At 35.9% G+C, this 22984-nt stretch overlaps 1 protein-coding gene and 1 non-coding gene across 2 annotated transcripts; one reads left to right on the forward strand and one right to left on the reverse strand.

The window, feature by feature from the left end:
* The first annotated feature begins 2875 nt into the window (after positions 1-2875).
* Positions 2876-15779, forward strand: LOC105032473 (thiol-disulfide oxidoreductase LTO1). The gene is made up of 7 exons (XM_010906929.4): positions 2876-3072; positions 3149-3392; positions 5964-6220; positions 6307-6419; positions 11067-11214; positions 14969-15106; positions 15508-15779. Exons 1-7 carry the CDS (start codon positions 2983-2985, stop codon positions 15583-15585), a joined length of 1068 nt encoding a protein of 355 aa, XP_010905231.1. The 5' UTR covers positions 2876-2982; the 3' UTR covers positions 15586-15779.
* A 1308-nt stretch (positions 15780-17087) lies between these two features.
* On the reverse strand, positions 17088-17244 carry LOC114912818 (U4 spliceosomal RNA). Its single transcript, XR_003798723.2, has one exon. It is a non-coding gene; the product is annotated as a U4 spliceosomal RNA (small nuclear RNA).
* Positions 17245-22984: the final 5740 nt, after the last annotated feature.

The following is a 22984-nucleotide window of genomic DNA, read 5'->3' on the forward strand; positions in this document are numbered from 1 at the left end:
ATTCAATTTGATTTCGAATTATTGTGGATTGTATGGGCTTTTGCTTGTTTTTGTCGAACAAAAATCATATGGGACGGAGACTATAGGTCATTATATGGGGTGGGCCCAATTTCATGCCATATTTTTTTTCACATCTTAAATAAGAAACCTAAAAGTCAAATGGGATTAGATTTCTCCTACTAATGGAGTCCGTTAGTTTTATAATTGAAACAATAAAAAAAATGTATACCAAAAAGAGATCCTTCATGACTGTCTATATCCTCTTTTTTCCTCATTAAGTCTTTCCATCCATTATCTTCTTTATTAAACCATTTTTCTGTTGGGATTTGAGTACTGGAAGATAATAGATAGAATAAAAAATTATACTAATGTTCATATAAAAAATACAAAGAAATCATAGCAATCGCAAGAGCACTAAAATTTTTTGTGGTTCGGTCGAAGCCTACGTCCACGTAAAGATCAGAGTAAGAAAGAGCTTCTACTATAATAATAATTTAGAGTCAAAATTTTTTTTCTGGCACCACATCAGAAACACCACTTCTAATATAAGAAAAAAAAATTTAAGATTAAACAAACCTCTAGTAGAACCCTCAATGGAATATTTCTAATTTAAGATGGAGCGAACTCCTTCAATCGACGTTCTCCAATTTTCTTTTCTTGAATGAAGCATCCTCCAAACCTTTATTCTCTCTCTCCCTGTCTCCTGTTATGACTCACGGCCTCCTCTCTTTTTTTTTTGTTCTATATTTTTCATGTCCATGGACTTCTTTTTATAAACAAAAGGCTAGGGTCCGTTACAAACTCTTTTTCACATCTTAGAAGGTCTCTCCATACAAAGGCTTTCACACCACAAAAGCTTTCTACACAAAAGATTTTTTTCTGTGCCATGCTTGGCTGTTCACATGAGAATGTTATAGTCCGTTTTGGACTCTTTCACTCACTTTTTCATTGATGGGTCCCATATGAGAAGAGACCACACCAACATTCTCCTACCCATAAGGTCTTTCTTTTAAGTTTTTTTCTCCTTTTCCAAACCCCTCATATCATCTTTTTTTTTAAAGATCTTTATATCTAAAAGTTTATGAAAATTATGTATCGTTTTATCTAGAAGTATGTATTAGGATGTCGGACTATGTATCATTTTATCTGAAGATATATATTAGGATATCGAATGAATATTTTGCTAGGTATGTATCAACTGACCATATACTATGTACTAGTGGATATTAAGTTTAATAGACTATATATCAATTTTCTGTAAGTATATATTAGGTTGTTACTGGGTGTGTATCAAAAAAATTTATAGTATATATCAGTAAGCCTTCTAGTGTGTATCATTTGGTCATATGCTGTATACTAATGAGTGCTATATTTTGAAGACTATATATCATTTTATTTAGATGTATGTATTAGAATGTCAGATAAATATTTTGCTAGATATATATCAACAATCATATACTATATACTAGTAAATAGTAAGTTTGATAAACTATATATCATTTAACTATAAGTGTATATTGGATTATTACTGGATGTGTATCAAAAAAATTTATAGTATATATCATGTGGCTATATATTTAGTATATATTATATGGCCATATAGTATATATCATTAAAAAGTATGTGCTGAAAATGAAAAGAAAGAGAATATCAAAATCACGAAATTAATAACTTTGTTATTTAAATTTTTTTTTAATTTTTATATTTATTTTTTAAAATTAATATTAAGAGAAATACGATAATCAAGATGTCTGTCCTATATGATACTAGTCAAAGACTTGCGCATTGCACGAGGCCAGATGTAGAAAAAAATGTACGAAAATAATTTTTTTCTACATCTGATTAGATTGAAAAAAATTATATATAAATAATAAAATAATATTTCTTTAAACTTTTGGGTTTACTTCATATTCTCAACTATCTATATTAATAGGCTTCATGGTGTCGATCTTAGGACTATTCATTCGGTTTTAACTGATCCGATCTAATCCGAAAATCGAATAATAAAAAAATAAAAATAAAAAATCAACCCAAATAAGAGAGGAACTGAACCGAAATCGAACCGAGAATTTCGATTCGATTTGGTTCGATTATTCAATTTTTTTTTATAATTTTTTTATCTTCAATTATCCATTTTTGATACAACATATTCAAATAATTATTATCGATTCATTGTTAGTTTGTTACATTACATTTAATTCAATTTAGGACCGATTGAATTTGTTGTTTAATAATTTTTTACATTAAAAATTAATAATTGATAAATAATGATATATTGATAATTCATAAATGATAAATTGATAATAAATAAAATATAACATATTAAAAAATATATTATCTACGGTACAAGTAAGCAATTAAGTATCACAATAAATTATAATAATAGACTAAATCTAATATCCAATCATCCATGCAGGTAATCAACAAGTTTTTAAAATAATAAATAATATAAATTTAAATTATAATTTCAATTTTTAGTTCAATTTTCGGATGTTTCGATTTTTAACCGAATAAAATTGAAAATTAAAATTTTAAAAATAAAATCAAAAATCAAATTAAATTATATTTAATTTAATTTAATTTAATTTTTTGATTCAATTTGAATTAATTTTTCATCTGAAATTGAGTTATGAACCGTCCTAGCCGGCCCATATAATTTCCATTCGTTTTTGTCAGTGTCTATGAGAAAGAATTTCCAATGCGCATCACGTGTTCCGCTTGGTGTTCCCGTTCCTCACCGTTTGATCGCGCGGCAGTCGGTCCGAGATCTGCGCAAGCCGATGGATTGGGGAGTTCGAAGAGCTGTGGGGGCGCGATCTAACGGTCGAATCACGAAAAAACATCAATCGTTCTGTCGGCCGAAAGATACAACCTGAACCCGAGCCTGAGCTGCCGAATTGGGTCGTGTATTAGGTCGCTGAGGGGGAGGTAGGTGAAAGCAGAGAACCAGCAGCTAGCAGGAGCTCGTTGGTTCCCTCATCGATGACGAGCATCTCCGCTGCCCTCGCCATCTCCCACTCTCCAACCCTCTCCTTTGCCCGCACTTCTCCCATCTCCACATCACCGTTCAAGGTCTCTTTCTTTCTCCCTATGGGTTCGAAGGGGTGTTTGTTTTGCTTCCTTCTATTTATACGGTGATTGTTTGCAGAGGACACTGGGATGTCCACTCAAGTGCTGGGCGGGGCCTTCTCCAGAGGTGGATACGGAGGATTCGAAGAAGACTTCCCTTTGGGGCATTTCTACATCCACTTGGTGCGCGGGGCTTGGAACCCTTGGGTTCCTTGAGACCGGGTATCTTACCTACTCGAAGCTCACCGATTCTGAAGCCTTCTGCCCTGTCGGAGGCGGCAGTTGCAGCGACGTCCTTAACAGCGACTACTCCTTTGTTTTTGGTACTTCTTAGAGAAACCGTTGCTCTTATATTCGGTTTCTCCTAATCTTACCAAGTAATTACTGTAATTCTCAAAGATGCCGATTCTTGTATATGCATTCTTCTTCTAAAAAAAAGATCTTGATTTTAGTGAGAAGGATATTGTACTCTTAAAGACCAATCTAAAAGAATCTAGCACCTTTTTATAGACTGAGATACCAGAGGTTTAAAAGATTTCGTTTTGGCTGGATTTGAGGCGTTTTGGTTTTGAAAATTGTAATGTGCTAGACTTGAGTTTTAGTGATTGAGTTAAAAAGTCAACCTATATTCAGAAAACATCGATTGAAACAAGGAAAGTTAAAAATAAAGTAAAGATAAAATAGACATTCTTTTAGGGGGTGTTTGGTTTGCAATCAGAATCGGAATGGGAATTTGAATGGTTTGGAATTGGAATCAGAATGGCCAAATTCTCCAAAGCATTTGGTTAATAATCGAAATCGGAATGAAAATTTGAATCCTTAGAATCGGAATGAAAATAGAAATGGGACTCCTCCCAGCCAAACGGTTGGAATGGGAGTCACCATTCCTATTCCGATGCTAGACCCCAACTCCCCCCAACCAAACACTCCCTTAAAGTATAATAATGTTTTGTTTAGAGCCTATCTATTTACCATTCTATGGTTGCTATGAAAATAAATCAGAAATAATTTTGTTAGATCGTTCATTTGTTCAAAAGTCATGTTTAGAATATGATATATCATTTTATTGATTCATGGAAATCTAGCATATGGCAACAGAAAAATATATTAATTTTATGCTTTAGGATAGCCTAATAGCCTCCATCTGCACCCCCCCACCCCCCACAAAAAAAAAAAAAAAAACAAGAAAAAAAGCCAAAAGGAGGGGAAAAAAAAATCCTCTCTAAATTTGTTCGACTGTATCATATGCTTCCAGACCTCCCTGCAAATTTCAGAACCATAAGTTCAGTATAGAGAAAATACTTTGTGGCATCCGAAGTTATAAAGAACTCAAGACAATATCATAGGATGCTCTATGTACTATAGTGTTAACATCATAAGTTAATTCTAGCAAAAACTTAAACCGCTGCTGTTGTTTGTGATTTTTCTGTCCAAAAAACAGAACTTCTGAAGTTTCTGATAATGCCTTAAAGCATACTTCTGCCTTAAGCTCACTAGGTTACTATAATTTTTTTCAAGGAACATTGAACCACGATCAGGAGGAGTTATAGGTGAGGAGAAGGCTGAAGGAGAGGTGAGAACAGAAGTTTGAGGGGGCCCATGTCTTCAAAGGGAATAGGTAGGGAAGTGTGAGGTGCTTTTTTGGATATGAAACTTTTTAGGCTATTCCAAGTCCTTTATCTCCACCTTTTGCTATATCTAAACAACTCTTATGCAATTTCTTTTATAATCCCCTTCTTGTAACGTATTACCTTGAGCACAACAGCAAAGAATGGCATCACCCGTTCCAAGCAAAAAATGACTGCAAAACCACCCGTTGTCCGTAGTATAAGCATCCCATCTTCCATTCTCAAGTAAGACCTTAGATCTTGGTGGACTTTCTCATGATTACAAGTACTGAGACCAAGCTTGGAAGATGTCAGATTATTTTGAAAACTATGACCACCATGTGAGATGGCATCATCATATAGGGCACCAATAATGGTGTCTATGGGAAGATAAGGTGCTTTAGGCCCATGGGAAGAAGCATGAGGGGATGCACTAGAAAGATGTAGAAGCAACCATATTGAATGATAAATAACCATTATTTAGGTCAAAGCAAACTACAACTAAGAATTTGTGATATTTTATAAGTTGTAAGTTGTAACTAACATAAGGTGATAATGCATTAGCGGTTAAGATATGCGTTTCATGATCTGTTGGACCATGTGGTTAATAACAAGACCATCCCAAAGCCTAACCGTTGCATGGGCTACCCAGGCCATTCCAGGCTGCTCAGCCACCTGCTAGGCAGCTTAGCTGCACACGGGGTTGCCGAGATGGAAGGGCAATGGGCTAGGGTTTGGAGATCCACCTAAACCTGCATTCTATAGGTCTCCTTTGTCTAAAACATTGTTGCCTGGCACTAGATTAGTAGCCATTGTCAATTTGGACCATGGGTTTTTGTTTAGCAATGCAAGGTATCTCTTGGTTGTATAGTTTCTGATGCTTTATAAGCTACACATATTTCCTATATACCTTTTCAGTCATAATCAATGTCATGTTTTCTGACCAGATGACTGCTTTATAGGATCCTATTTGTTGTCCAGGTTCTAGCACAATCCTTTTCATTTTTCCTTATGTCTCTGCATTGATCAAAGTAGAACCGCAATGGACTCTTGTATGAACTAACCTAGTTTCTGGGGCTAATCTGAGGAGCAAGAAGGCTAGATGACCTTATATATTGTCCTACCTCCTCTGAGGCAAACATCTGTTTTTTTTCCTCTTTCTATCTATTAGGTTGAATCATTATGTTCTTTTTCATATGATCTAGCCATTCTATAATGTCTTGCTACTTACATTGCAGGTGGTATGTTTGAAAAAGGATTCATGATTGCTCATTTTGCATTTGCCAGGTGTTCCTCTTCCGCTGGTTGGTATGCTTGCATATGGATTGGTTACATTGCTTTCTCTGCAGCAGACTAGGAAGCATTTGCTCAATGGACTTGGTGAAGCTGATGCACGCTTGATTTTACTTGGGACGACTACCTCAATGGCAACAGCAAGTGCTTATTTTGTGTATCTTCTAAGCACAACATTTGCTGGAACATCTTGTTCATACTGCCTGATCTCCGCTGTTCTATCCTTCATCTTGTTTTTCATTACTGTCAAGGTGGGACAAGCAAGGTCCTTCAAGCAAAAGATTTATCCTTAGAATTATCAGAAGATAGTTCATTCTAACTTTTCTCTCTTTGGTAGGACTTTGGTCTGGAAGAAATCCAAAAGGTGGTGGGTTTACAGTTAGTTATTGCCGGCATAGTTGTTAGTGCTTTAACAAATTCATATACAACAGCTACTCAACAGTTTTCTGGGTGAGTGTTTCTTGCTTGCATGGTCATAAATATATTTCTTTATGATGTTCTTGGTTATGCTAGTAGTGCCATCAAGTCATGACATAGTCATTGATGTTTTACAGAACCAGTTAGTTTTGTCCCCAATTTTGTTTCAATATGAGTCTCCTCTTTTCTTACATAGGAGAGTCTATTGTGCATAAAAATTGATGATAGATTGTTTATGCTACATTTAGAGGCTTCACCAAAAAAACTGTTCTGGACATCTATTGGTTCAAAAGTGTTTCTATATAGGATGTCACTGAGCTGATATATAGTGATGCTTTTAGGTAGTTAGGCCATAACATATGCGTCTTGCACCCTTAGAGTGGAACATCTGCTTAGAAACTGGCCATACCATCAGATTTCTTCATTGCTTTGTCCATTAAAGTGCCATACGGCCCATACCATTGTCTATAAAAGCAAATAGGGGTTTGGCTAGATTATGCAACAGAAATCCCCTTAAGGTTGAAAATGTCATGTGCTGGTGACTCACTCCATTGTGTTACTATGACAGGATTTGGCACACAAAGGGAATGGCCAGTTGTGCTGGCTCTCAAGGCATGAGGAGATACACTTATTTTGGGGTCTTTTCTTTTAATTGAAAAAAAGAACTATTCTTAACTTCTTTTCCAAGGCTTTTAGGTGTTACTTAATGCAAAAAACAAGGATTAAAATCAAGAAATCATATCCTACAATCTAGAATCAAGACATATATGCTTGCTGATTGTTATCCTATGTATATATATTTAAGGTAATATGGCATAGTATTACTCGATAGGAGGGTATTTTCACCAAAAATCATACACTGGATAATTAGAATGCACAACATTTATTGCTAAACCATCTAATGAACAAATTATGTAAGTCATGCTTGAATAATAATGTACTCTACTATTTTCATATGAATTTTGTCCGAGGTTATCAAATTGCCCAGGCAAGGCTTGTACCTCCATATGGCCTAGGCGGGTGCCTAGGCATGCGCCTAGGAATGAAAGCCCTCCAAGTTTTTATTAGGCATATGCATACATTTAAACATATGCATAAATGAAACATGCACCTATATCATAGATACTCCTGTTCCACCCTGTATCATATCATGAAAACTGATTTTCACACTTAAAAAATTCCAAAGATCAAAATCCACTAGAAGGAGAGCAGCAACAGCATTGCTGCCACTATAGCAGCTAGCAAGTTGAACAATATATCCAGGCAGTCAGCACCTAGCAAGAAGCAAAAGGAACAGGAGGAAAGGAAGGCAAGATGTAGCAACCAACAATTGCAAGGCTGCAGCAATAACCAACCATCATATGGAGGAGGCAAGTAGAACAAAAGGTAAAATTAGGGAAAAAAAATGCCAAAGAAAGGCCAGATGAAGAAGAGGGAGGAGTGGAGTAGAATGATGAATAAAAATCAGAGAAAGAAAAAGAAGAAGGTGACATTGGTGTGAAGAAGATGAAAGAAAAAAAATACATATGACTAGCTACTACTAGGTTGGCCATAGTCTTTGCTTTCCTTCTACAAGGCCCACATGGGGCTCAGAAAGAGAAAGAAAATATGAAAAGAAACCCATAAAAGAAATTGGGTTTAATTGGGCATAGCCTCAGGCACTCAACAGCCTGGCCAAATTAAGCACCTTGGTGTCTTCCTGTGCACCAAGGTGGCTGCTTTTAACAACACTGACTTTGATGTCTTGTTTTGGTTGCAATCTAAGATGCAATAATTAACAATTAAACTATTTTCACTCATATCAAACCAAGTTGTGATCTACACTACAGTTAATAACGTAAGCTGCTTCTCTATTCATTGATATGTTGGTGGGCTAAAACCAAATCTCATAAGGCTACTTATGTGACTGCTATTGCTTCCTCTAATTAGTTTAGCTGACTTTCCCAAAAGAAAAAAAATCATTGTATTTCATTTAATTACTTGGTGTCCACATTTTGCAAAGTTCAATAGCTACAAGGCTATCAAATTGAGTTCGATTTGGTTAGGGATTTCTTTAGCTTTTTTATGCTATTAATAGAGCTGCAAATATATCTTTGTATATGGGATATGCAGATGGAACATGTACAAAACAATTTTTCGACTAGTGAAAATATCTTCTCTCATTTTAAAAATCTCTCCAAGACATCCTACAATAATTAAAGCTCAAGGCATCTAAGCTATCTCGTATTCTTTCATGCTTGTCTATGCCAACTGCTTTCAGCAGTTTGGTATATCAAAACATGTGTAATTAACTGTTGGCAGAAGCAATAAGCAAATTAACTATACATGCTGTTAGAAAACCATGTTTGTTCATGCAAAATAATCTCAATTCATCTGAGTCCTGGCTAATGTGGTGATTATGCAATCTAAGGATAATGTAGATATAAGGTAATGTCTAAGAGCTCATAGGATATAATTGTGTAAAGTAACATCTAATGCACATTTTCAGTATCAGAAATTTCTGCTACCTTTTGTCCCCACGACCAGCTGCAATGAATAAGTTTCCCCAGCCATTAGTGAGCTCAGAAATCTCTCTAAATGTAAGTAGAGAAAAAATCCAGTGACCTAGCCATTGGTTTAGTGGAATCTACCACATTCAAACTTCTGCTAATCAAAAGGATTCCCCATTTAAATCTGTCATTGGGCCACCTGAATCTAATAGCCAGAGTTTCCTACCCTTTCCACTTTCAGCTAATGGTGTTAATCCTATGCCAAAACTAAATTCTAATTCCACTTGAGAGATGTGGTTTCCAATATGAAACAAAAAGGTTAGGCTGTTTTACTTATACTTTTCCACTTACTCTTATCATCAAATCCCGCTTTTAAAATATTTCCAAGGAAAGTCATTCATGATATACATCACTTGCAATATGGCAGAGCTAAAAAAGAGTGATACCACGACCTCACAGCTGCATAGCATGCAATGTTTTGAAGTATGGTTTAGTGGCTGCATATGCACCCACATATGTGGATGCAGTTTGTTGCCCTGGACTGTGTTGCCTATATGCAGTTGGTATATGCAGTCATACAACATATGGATTCAAACAGCAATTCACTTAGCATTAACAGCCGCATATGCAGCCCACTTAGCATTCTCCAGTTCAATATGTGAACCCTCTTAGCATTTTGGAGCCACATATTTGGCCTGCTCTTATATGGGCCTGTGCAGATGAAGCAACTCCAAGCTGATAGTTAGGCTGATGTGGGTTTTAGGTGAGCCAGATACATGTCTTAATAATGTTAAATGTTGACTATGTTATAGCTGTTGCTATTACGTATACATGTATTAATAATGTTAAACGTTAACTATGTTATAGCTATTACTATTAGGTACAAGTGCTAAGTAATAAGCACTATGTATTAGTTTCTTTATTTTCTTTTTTCTGAGCAATATGGTGGTAATTTGTTACCATCAGGGTTTGAACCTTGGACCTCCCCAAGGACAAGCCTTCATTGTTATTTCTTATTTTCATTAATATTGCTATTACTCGTCCAAAATAATATAGCTATCGTTATTGTTCCTATTATTGTATTTAATGTATTATTTTTATTTTTAGAAAAGTTAAAAATAGTAACTGCATATGAACTCATATATGTGGTCACATAATGCATGGTCTGCATGTGCACCATATAGTCCCTTGACCACCCATCTACCACAGCCACCTTTTCAACGTTGATAGCACGAAAAGAAAGTGTTTACCCTCTTGATAGTCATGCACTTCACAAATGATAGAAGTAGAACTAAGACATTTTCTTGTTTTATTTATAGAGCAGTTTGCATGTATATTATTTTCAATTTGAACATTGAGCATGGACCATATCATTTTGTATGTGCCACTTCCAAAGGTAGTCAAGAATTTAATCTACCTTGCAGTTGTTTGTGATATCCTCATATAATCCTACTATTCTTTGCTGCATGACTTACATGGGATCTTGACCCTATAAAGGCAATTTATGCTTGTTTTATATGTATATACACAAAACAACTATTGATGTTTATGATTATTATTACCAAGGTTTTAAGTCCCAGTGGGATGGGGGCATGCCGGCCGTCCAGGCTGCTTTCTATGAGAAAATGGAATTGAGATGGGGTTGGGACACCGAAACCCATCTAAATGAAGAAAGAAAAAGAAAGAAGAAAGAAAGAAATAGACAAAAATAAAGAAAAAGAAAAAGTGAAAGGAAAGAAGAAGAAAAAAGAAAATAAAGAAAAGAAGGGAGAAGAAAAGAAAGAAAGGAATGAAAGAAGAAAGAAAGAAAGAGAAAGAAGAAGAAAAAGGAAAAAAGAAATAAAAGAATAAGAGAAAGAAAAAAGAAAAGAAAGAAAGGAATGTGGAAGATAAAGAAAGAAAAGAAGGAAAGAAAGAAGAGAAAAGAAAGCAAGAAAGAAGAAGGGGAGAGAGACATAGGATATCTACCGGCATGCACAATCGAGACTGCCACTAGGATGGAAGGGGATATGGGGTGTCCTGTTCCATGGAGAAACCAGGACATCCCTGTCCTATGGGATTTAAAACTTTAATTGTTACGATATTGCTTACTTTGTTAAGTTATATGCCATTTTCTGATACATTTTGTTGCCTTTTTCCTTTTTTTATGGGAAAATATTTGATTTGTTTGTGCTATTTCTGATTTATGCAGCTCAAATGACATTACTCTTGAACCATATGAAATTAAGATAACGAGCAAATCAACCCCATTTGCTATATCTCTTGCAAAATACCTGCGTTCCATAGGTGCTAAGATGTATGGAGCTTTCTGGTGCTCTCACTGTAATGAACAGAAGCAGGTATTATCTTTTTACAAGCTCTTTAATCTGTCAAAAAACTGTTTTTAGATGTAAGAAATGAGTCATTAGAAACTGTTAGATTGGGCTTTTCTCTATGTTGAACTTAATATTCAAAAATAATAAGATGAATCATTAATCATTGTTTGTGAATTTATTTCTTCTAAGCACTTTGGTTATCTTTTTCCCTATTGTTTTCCATCTATGGCATCCTTTCAAGTGAAAATGCGAGTGCATTGACTGTTAGCTGATATATGGTTCCCAAATATTTTAAAGTGCCCATCATATTTTTGATTTGTGACCTGAGAAGATATATGTTTGAGGTCATAGCTATTTACTTTTAATTATAGTCAGTATTAATAATTACTAGCATGCAAGGTTAAGCAGCATATGTAAAATGGAAGAACAGGTATCATATATACAGCTTACCTGTATTCTTTTGGTAAACAATGACCAGATTGAGAGTTAATTGAAACATATAAATGTTCACATGATATGATCTCTATAAACTCTGTAATATACCCTTGGCTTCATATGTTTGTATGCTAAAAGATGTTGCAATAAGGTGGCTTTGTGATTCAGTGTTTAAATCCAAAAGAAGCAACCATTTTAAATGTCCATGGATAAAGATGACAAGCTTTTTTGTGCAAGTTGCAATTTACAAGGTCATTTCTTCTAACCAATTTTGATTACATTCCCTGCTTTAAGGATTACAAAAACTTAATAAAGGTGAAAGTGATGTTGCTCCTTCTGTAGTGCTTGAGACATCCTTTAAGTTTGAAGGATTTTGGTCTTTAAGGAAAAATCATTTATTGGTATGTATCTTTGTGCACATGAATTTCAAGCACATTTGATCATGGAGATGGGCACAAACTTATTAATATGTCGCTAGTCTTACAGTGATATACGTGCATTAGCCATTGGAGAGGAGAGTTGGGCGATAGGAGTGACTTCTACTAACAAACTTAAGATAATGCAATGAACTATATTATGATGTAGATAGAGCAAGATGTAATACCTTCAACAAAGGATAGAGCAAGATGTAGCTCTAATATGAATGATTAGTGGACCCATAAAGCTAACCCAAAGAATGGGGGCAGGGCTTGCTGTTGTTGGTCTCATAGCAACATTGATGGGGCCTTAAAGATCTAAAAGTAGTATGTACCTATAGGGATAGAGCTAAGGTTGTCATTTCACATTGATTGTGCTATAGGTGGGGAGATAAATGATAGCTAAATCCAGGAGAGATGCATGAAGGTTGGTGTCCATTGGTAGAATTTACTTCCAATGAAACTAGAAAATTCTCAAATTAGGGGTTCTCCTTTGTTTATTTCATTGAATCATATGATTGATTTTATGACTCTAGATGTTGGCATAGGGATCTCATGGTTTGAAATATGTATAACATACTATGTCAATGGTGAAAATCACTTGGTGTTTGGGTGGAGTTATTATAGTGCACATGTTAAAACCTATTGTTTATCAACAATTTTCAGTTATCATATTGTCTTAGATAATTCTTTTACATTATTCTTATCCTTGGAAACCAAGGGCATTACTATCCCTTTTAGCAGTCTGAAAAAAAAGCTACATATGTTAGATGCCTGAGGTCATGTTTTTCACCATTGAAAATGGATGCTTCCTACACTATAATAAAGAGTGCTCTCTAAGGATCATCTTGACCAAATTTATAATTTGTTGCCTATAAGTTTCTTCTTCTTCTTGTTCTTGTTCTTGTTCTTCTTTCTTGATGGAAGATGAGGGCACTGGCCCTATATAAAGAGAAGGAAGAAAGGAAGAACAAATAAACTAATGAACAAAACAAACAGCACAACCATCAGCTAACAGAAGTGAAGAAAGAGGGGGTGGAAAATTATTGAACCAACAATAGAAACTTCTATGACGTTGCCACTGCATTTCCAACAATTATTATATAGCTTAAAAGCACATATTCTCTGACATTTTAGTTCAGAAGTGGTCGTACAATGCTTCCATTTTGGGTATGTTTCAAAGTGTCAGAAATATCGAAGCTTAAGTTCTAAGAATTTGTGTTCAATGAACTTGAGTTTTGTTTTGTTTGTTATCTTCACGAGGAAGTCTTGCATATGAAGTGCAACTTGCATTAAAATTGTCGTTATATTCTCACTAATAATAATTACAACTTGAATACTGCTTATGTAGCCCATTCACAAGGAGGAGCTAGTGGAACTGCATCAAAACAGCATGAATGCCCTACTTATCCACAGTGAACCTGAATTCAGAGGCCCCTATGCCAAAATCAAGTTCAGCATTTTTATGGAAATGAGAATTGGACTATAAACAAACTCCCAGAATTGTGCATATCAATTAATTTTAGTTTGGGCCCCTAGAGCCTAGAGCCTTTGATTCATTGCTGTTTTGAGTTGTAAGATTCTCAAAATCATTCCCCACTTTCAAAATTGTTTGTTGTGCCCTTTAGGCTCATCCTCTACATCTTTTAGTGTACTACCACTTGCCATTCACACAGACACACCCATATACCCACCAATGCAAGTAAGGATGCACACTTGAAACACACAAGTTAGAGTACACACCAAAGTTAAAATTTTTGGTGGACTTGACCATTCAAAATCAACAGTGAGCTGTCTAAATTGGAGATCTAATGTGTTGATTATGATCTATGCCATTAAAAATGTGTAGAAGTCATATGTTCTGGTGGTCTCTAACTATTGCATTAAAAGGGTGCAAATATGTTTGTTTTTGATGATATGATACCATGTTTTGCCATGGTGTAGGCATCAAAACCTATTAAATTCTGATGATACGTTCTAAGATGCTGAGATCAATCTGAGATTTAGGTGCTCCATCATATGTTTTATAACGCAAGCAAAACTAATATTCCACACTTTTGCATCCACTTGATGTATGGAACATATGATATTCAATTTTTAGGCATTAGTAGTGTACATCATGATTGATGGTTTAGATATCCATTGTAGGTGAACCATCATTTATTTGTAGATCATTAAATCTCTTATCAAAGATTCAAACATTTCAGTGCAAAGCCCAACTCACTGTGTGTGCATGTTTTTCTGCTTTTGGAAAAATGATCAAGATATTCATATTGTTATTGTTGGCTAAATTATTCTCTCAGTTATTCTCCAATAACTAAGCTAATGAAAGATTTTCCAATGATTCACAAGTTTTACAATGCATTCATGATTTATACAATTCTCATTCAAGGTTAATAATGCTATCTGTTGTTGTTGGTGTTGGTGGTTCTGTTGCTGCTGCTCTGTTGCCTATTATTGTTGTCCTTTCCATGCTTAATTTTTTTAGTAACATTCCTTGCTTATTGTTTAATGAATAAATATATAACTTTATTAGTGACTTTATCTGTTTTCTTATGCTTTTCTATTTTGTCAGTACCTAAGTTCTCACTTTTGGCAATTTATTTGTCATTTTCCAAATTCAAATCTTTGTGTCTCGCTGATTTTTTTGGAGCATCAAATATCTAGAGGTGAGAATGCTAAGGAGGTGTTTGCTGTAGGAAACCAAGATTCATCAAAAGCACACATGCAAAAAAGGATAAACCTGCCCAAACCCAAACATATGTGAAAAACAAAAAATATTACAAGGACATCATTTAGAGGTCCAATAAGACTTTAAATAAGTGGCCTATAGATTCGGGAGTCTGAACATTCTTCACTATTCAAAACATTCCTTAACCAATTTCTAATTGTTTCTTTTTTTTTGTTTCCTTATATTTTTGATATAGATGTTTGGGCGCGAGGCTGCAAAAATATTGGACTACGTTGAGTGCTTCCCCGATGGAGCTGGGAAAGGAAGAAAAATGGCAAAGGAATGTAGTGCTGTTGGTATTGAAGGCTTCCCGACATGGGTTATAAAAGACAAGGTATCTAGTTGGTTCCCTTCCCCACCCCAACCCCCACCACAACACCCCCAACCAATACTTGCATTTGAGATTCTTCCATTTCTATCCCAACACCAGTGTTAAAAATAATGTGATAGTGGTGGACTACCAAAGTTCTTCAAGTTGTATATGTTCATATTTGTAGTTTGTCTGCCAGTATAAGGCAATGCATGTCCACATTTTGTCGATTGACTAATCAACCATCTTGTTAGCTTTCTTTTGACTGCTTGCTAAGACAACAATGTTTGGTTGTAAGCTCTCTGTGAGGTGACTAGATGACATGCCTGGAAGTTCATCAGCTTATGTAGTTTTCTAATGTCGATCTTGTTTATAGTTTTCTTCTGAGCAAACCCCATCATTTTTTCTTTTTCCTTTTCCTTTAGGTTTTAAGTGGGGAACAGGAATTACCAGCTCTGGCAGAAGCATCTGGATTTATTCTTGCAGACTTTTATCCTTCTTAAGCCTTGAACCAAGCCATGGAGAAACATTCCCAAGCTGAACGATTGAGATCCGCCTTAGGAAGCAAGCATGTGATTATTTGTAGCCGCATTGCCTACTGGGGAACTACTCAGCCCAAATATATAAAAATCTCTGGCTGTTTTTTTTGTCAATCCTCACGCACATAATTGTTTATGAGAAAGTTGAAGGACAAATTTACAATAGCAGTCCTTGATCCAAGGAGAATACTGTACTATTCTCAGGCTATGCAGAAGTTTGAAACTGCACCTGTACAGAGAGAATTTGGTGTCTAATGATGTACGCCTGGACAAATATTATTGAGAATGTAATCGGAAGCCTGGACAATAATACGTCAACACTTTGTAGTATGTGGTTTTTTTTAGTACATACGAATAAAATTTTAAATTCCGTAAAATGAAGAGTCTTGGTATCTTCGTGGAATAGAATATTTCGCTATCCTATCTCGTCTCAACAGCTGTTCTGATCATCCATTTTGATAGATATTTTTTATTTTATTATTTTTTTTTTTTTTCATCTTTTTTTTTTTCCTCTTTTCTTTTTTTTTTTTTTTTTTTTTTTTTGCTGTTTTTTTTCTTTGACTTTTTTTTTCCATCTCCTATTCTATCTTTCTTCTTTCTCAATATAGATGGATTTTAGAGTTTTGATTCCGTTGATCTCGTTTTCTTATAAAAATGAGATGGAATAGTCGGGATACCTTCATCCTGCCAGAGCATAAAACTTGCATGCCAAGATGCATGGTTGCATAAGAAAGTGTACGTTATAACTACTGAATTGATTTGAGTAGTAATTGAACCTGTTCAAATTCATTAGTAACTGTGCGAGCACAATGTGTTGTCCTATCTGCTATTTATTTGAAGTGGAATCAGCTGATCAAAGAGCACCTAGCCTTGGGATCCACTGTCTACTTTAGCAGGCAGGGCAGGGCAACCCCATTTCAGAGTCACCAAGAACTGAATGCTTAGTAAATGGTAAACATACGTACGCTGGAATACAAAGTTTGAACATGACCATATGCAAAAAAAATAAAACAAAATAAAATAAAAAAGAGAGAGAGAAGGAATTAGCGGATTATGGCACTAATGGATCAATTTATGCACATTTTACCTCATTATAAGCTAATGACATAAACCAATCAGTGTTGTATGTTGCACCATTTGTTTTTCCCGGTTCTTCTGAGAAGTGGCAGAGAAGGGAGCCTACTCTAGCATTCAGTCAAGAAGGAGACACCATATAAACAATTTACAGAAGAAAACTATTCTCTTTTCCTTTTTTTCTTTTTGGTGGGATGAGATGCTCAAAATATACTTTGTGCAAAGTTTACTTCTCAATATATTTATAGAAAGAATTTTGACTAAAAATTTGGCATATGCAAACCAACATACGTCACATTAAATAGCAAGCGCAGAAACGTAGATTTCGGTTTGACCAAAGAGAAACAAATAGGATACAAAAGCATAGATAAAATTTGAGATTAGATTTGCAGGGCTTTACCCTGGGTTAGAGGGAGCCCTTCCAGAAATTCTCAGTGGCGCAGGGCTGAACCCAGGCCAAAGAGGGGGTTTGGAAATAGTTTTCAACCAGCAATTGACGCGCCTCGGTTATAACCTCACTAGCTGCGTCATTGCCCCAAGCGCAAAGATGGTTCCAAATCGCGCTTCCAATCTCCTTTTCAATCCTCCATCGCGCTTTGAGCAGCTTTAGTTTCCCGATGTGGGACTATTATTAAAGTTTCTCATGAGCAGCCCTGTTCTTTTTTATGTTTAGGCTGTAGACTTTCAGCCATAATTTTGTATGATAAGTGAAATATTTCAGGCTGCAGCCTTTACTCATGGAACTGTTGTGGCCCAAACAAGTCCCTATGGATTGGACCCAGGTGAAGTCCCTCCCCTTCTTGCTCTTCTTTCCAATGAAATGAGCATTGGTGTGGAAGTAGAACATGATGCCATCGCCACCTATAAAGCGTGGGTCTTGGCACACTGCTCCTGGCTTACCACATTCTGGATACAAGTCCAAGATCTTAGAATTAGCTTCATCATAGAGATGTGGTGCAGAGGAAATCTTGCGCATGGATGTACATTAATGTCCTTTAAATGATGACAAAACCAGCACAAAAGGCTAGATTTAAGACAACATTATATTCCAAATGATGATAGAAACAAGAAGGGAAGAAGCTTATCACAATAAGGTTTACAGGTCTTGCAATCTATCTCACAGAGTTTAGGACAACCAGGTGGACATTTATGGTGGATCTCATACCACTGTCCATAATAGGGATCCCTGCAATATGCTTTTGCAGCACTGACATGGTTATAGAAGAAACTACAACCAAGGGACTACCCAAATTATCGAGGTATGGCTCATGTCTCTTCCTCTTCCTATACTTCCCTTCTACTACGACTAGCATCCTTGTATAGAAATAAGCTAGCACAATGTGGGATATGGAATTTTTTTTAAATCTTTTTTAATGATAAACAAGCACAATGACAAAGCATTAGGTTCTCCCTAACTAATATTAGAGTTTAAAGAGAGTCAAAAACTTATGCCCATGTGGAGCAAGGCGCAGGTGAATTTGTCTACTCTTTTAATGTCACGCCCCCGATCCGAGATTGTGAATCGAGGGTCGCGGCAACCGCCGCATACTCATGAAGAACTCTCTCCATAAGCATGCAAGGCATCTCATCACGATATCAATGCATCGCAGCGGAATAAATTCAAATAATTATTATTCAACTGTAATTCAAGTAATTAAATCAAATGTCTTACATCCAATAAAAATTTTACTAAAACAATAAATCTAAGTTCAATGAAGTGTTGACAATGCTAATCTCGCCTCTAAAAGTTCTGTCCTAATATTTCTTCCCACGCTCGAAATTAATTATCTGAATCTGAAAAATAGAAAGAAAGGTAATGAGCTAGACAGCCCAATAAGTAACAAATATCTCAATCAGATATTTCAGATATTATATAATTTTCAAGAATAATGCTGCAATTAAAACATAAAAATATATTTCATGCTGATTTAATGCAGATCCAATATTTCTAAATATTCACATATAATATATTCATAAATCCGATTCGATTCAAAAACACTCGTAACTCAACAGCCTTGACTATGACCAACGTTTAACCCCCATTGGCGGGGTCCACAAAATACCAGCGCACAACCCCTACTGGCAGGGTCCAGAAATACCAGCGCACAACCCCCACTGGCAGGGTCCACAAATACCAGCGCACAACCCCCACTGGCAGGGTCCACAAAGTACCAACGTATAATCCCCATTGGCGGGGCCCACTGAAACATAGTTAGGCTGAGAGCATAAATCCGATCTATATCAAAACACTTAGTACCACAATATATATCATAATCTTTCACTAAACATGTGCATAAATTGATATACCATAACATTTCAAAAGCACTTTTCTTTCAAAACATAATTCCATAAATCATGCATAATTTCAGAGAATAATTATTTATTTTCAGAATAAATATGGAATATCTCGAGAAGATGATTCATTACTTACCTTTCACGGAGCACTGAATGAATGGATCGACTAACTTCTAGGAGATTCTTCCGTGCCTATTATCCAAAATTATATTTTTACATTAATTTTAATTCAAAATTAAATCTAAACAAATTCCAAAATCAAAATCTCGCTTAAAATCAGACTCGTCTCTAAACTCGATCAGAATCATCAGATGAAGCCTTCCCCTACGCTAACCCTAGAGGAATAACTTTAGAGAGAGAGAAATCCATCAAGAGAGAGAAACAATCTAGAGAGAGAAAGTCCAATTCCAGAAAGAGAAAATCAGGGTTCAGTCTGAAAGAAGAGAGAGAAGAGAGAGAAGAGAGAGAAACTCTCTCTCTCATCAATTTCAATTATTTATTTATTTATTTATTTATTTATTTACTTACTTATATATATATATATATATTTTTATTATTATTATTTTTTTTCTTTTCTTTTTCTTCTTTTTCTTTTTTTTTCTTTCCTTTTCTTTTTTTCTTCTTTTTCTTTTTCTTCTTTTTCTTCTTTTCTTTTTCTTTTTCTTTTCTTTTTTCTTCTTCTTCTTCTTTTTCCTTGGTTCATTCCAGGCCGAACAGAGGACGGTGGGGGTTCTCCAGCCTTGACCGGCCGTTCGGGCCACGGCCGCCGCGGCGGAGGCCGGCGGCCGACGGGAATCACTCCCCCGGTCACGGAGGAGGGTGGCCGGCGATCAATTCCGATCGCCGGCGCCAGAAAATTCAAGAAAAAGAGCTCAAAAACAGGGTGTCTTTCCCGACCGGAAATCGGCGACTTTCGTCGCCGGCAGCCGCGCACAAATGCACGGGAAGGAAGGAGAAGAAAGAGGGGAGGAAGAGGAAAACTTACCTCAGCCTCCGGAGACCTCGTCGGCGGCAATCACGACGAGAAATCAAAGGGTGTCCGCGGCCTTCGATCGAGAAAAACGGAGAGAAAGAGAGAGGGAGGAGGCCAATGATCGGTCTCAAGAGGTAGGAGTCTTCTTCCCGGTTGCTCTGTTTTTTTTTTTTTATTTTGGGCTATAACATTTAATAACCACTATGCTGCATTGGATGCCTCCTTGTACTAACAAACATATTTTGGAGCAGCCAGATTGATCACCATGAGGAGCAAGGTGGAGGACATCATCCACCTCTCTTGATCACCATTGCAATGCATTGTATTTAGCTCGGCTAAGTCTAATGAAAATTGCTGACATATGGGAGGTCTGATCCAATAATGGATGATGGCAACAGCTCAAGCTCAAAATTTCTTTCAAGGGATTCTATTCTTGCATGAGCCTTTAGTGCCTAGCTGCATTAACTATTGTTTTTAGTCCTTGTAAGTGATTTATGCTTAATGACTTGTATAGCATGAAAAAGCAAACGGACTTTGTCAATTAAAGCTTTATCCAGAAGTAGTTTCGTCTGCAGACTTTTGAGTTGTACAGCCACATCAAAGGCACCACCGTATCTAATCTAGCATTAAAAGCCAAGCCCGAGACCTGAGCATTGTTGGCTCAATGGTCACACCCCCTTCTAGGGGGGTTAGGTTTCAACAGTATTATCATTTTTTATAATAATTAAAATTTTAAATCTTTAACTCTATATAAATATCTAAGATCTATTTAGTATATAATCGATATAAAATTTAAAAATAAAGAAAGTGAGTCCGATAATATCCATCTAGATCTATTTTCATATTCAAATCTATCCAAATATTTGTTAAAAAAAATGAATATATTTATATCTATATTTCTGGAAGTCAAAATTATATCCATATCTATATTTGTTTTTGTCAAATAAAACAAATATGAACACCGATATACTAATATGTAATCCGTATCTGATCCAGTTTTAGCCCTAGGCTTAAATAGAGAGAGCATGTAAGGACTCATATGAGTATGTATTTAATCCTGCATAGAAAGAGATAAATTAGTCATCCGTAATAGATGGAGGAGGGGGGAGGGGGGGGAGATTAGTCTCATATATACTGCTACTCGATATAGATTAGTTGCAAAAGAGGTTCGGGAGGGTGGTGTTGGCATAGATCTCATGTTGAAAGCCTATTTAGAGGAACCAATTGAATTCAAAATTTGAATACAAGGAACGAAAATCAAGCCACCAATGACCATCTGCAAAACCTTAGGTCATGGATGGAGATCAGAAACAGCCTATAGTCAGCTAGTCCTGAAATAAAGTTGTGATGGCCTGCCATGCTATCCACCTGAGCATCACCCTCCAAAAGTTGGAATCAAGCTCTGCCAAAACAATAATAATAAAGAAAATAAAGACTTCATTTTTTTTTTTAAGGGAAAAAAGAAACATGGTCAAACATGTTCATGTTTCTCAGGTACATTCCTCTAACATTCTATACATAAAAGTAGGGAGTTCCTGCAGATAGTTCAGGGGGAGAACAGTGTTGAGCACCTTTCATTCTTTCTGCCCCATCAAACACAACATAAAGAACAGAAATGTTTCATCTCCAAGTGTTTGGCAAATTCCCTGTGCTAGCTACTCAATTTCTAAATTCCCAAAACTGTAGCCTTACTTGAACATTAGCCTTACTTGAACATGAATTATGATGGAGAGAGTATCGTCAAAACAGTTGCTAATCAAGCGGGAATCCACACTCACAGTGAAAATATCTGTCTCAGGGATTTTTAGAGCCAGCTTCTACAATCATTTGCTTCTTATCACAGTAGCTAGTTTACCATCATATTTTTAAGAGGAATAACAAAAAGAAAATACTAACCATAGTATTTTACAAATATGAGAAGCCAAAATATCTTGAGGTTGTATTTATCAGTACTCCAGATAAAGTTACTAAGGTCCCAATTTTGGGTGAATAATTTTCCAAATCTTGTGATCCTGTGCAATTAGTATACTTGATCCACAACCTTGCACAAGATTATCTCCATCCCTAAATCCTCTTTTCCCCCCTCCCTCTCTGTTGCTCATACAACTGCACTGAAATACAAGGATCCTACAACAGGTGATCAACTTGACCTACAATAAGATCCTGCAAGGGTTGTTATATCATACAAACCCTGTATCTAAAATAATTACAGCAAAAGCAAGCTTTCAATTTCCATTACAAAGTTATGATCATGTGAGTTCCACATAACACCCAAGAAGACCTGTCAATGCTCCCTAACCTTCCGCCCATGATAGAACTTCTAGTTTATTAGAAAGATTTTGTTCACCTTCATTACAAAGCTATGAACAATGTGAGTTCCACATCACACCCAGAAAAAACCTGTGAATGCTCCCAAACCTTCTGCCCAAAGATTTGCTCTCTTTTATATACACAACTAGTGCCAGTGTTACCCGGACACTTCAAAATCTAGTTTTTTTCTTCATGACACTCTTGGACGCTGGAACATAATAAACAAGATATATACATGCATAAATATCCCTGAATCTGATTCTTTATTAATCCTATCAGGCTCCTCTGGACACTTGGACATTTAAAACCTGTGCTGTCTGTCCGGGTAAGATAGACTACTGTAAATCTCATCCATTTTCCTATTTCAAAAGCTAGCTTCTTTAGCCTACTTCATCAAATTTCAACTCATATACTTCTTTCAGAAGTGCAGATTTATGCTCAGATTGCATCTCAGTAATTTATACAAATATACGACTGCACTCACCTATCAATTTATCTGAATAACAACTGCATGGAGATGCAAAATGATACAGTGCAAATGAAGCCTACAAACACAACTATGTATACTTGATGGACTTTTATGTTGGATATATCTTTCACCAATACAAACAATCAGGTTTCAGCAATGTTTTTCACACTTTACCACCATACAAATACTATAAAACGGAAAAGGACACCAGAACTTAAGGAAGAGATAATTTTATATGCATG

Source organism: Elaeis guineensis, chromosome 11, assembly GCF_000442705.2.
Source record: "Elaeis guineensis isolate ETL-2024a chromosome 11, EG11, whole genome shotgun sequence".
In the NCBI taxonomy this organism is placed as follows: domain Eukaryota; kingdom Viridiplantae; phylum Streptophyta; class Magnoliopsida; order Arecales; family Arecaceae; genus Elaeis; species Elaeis guineensis.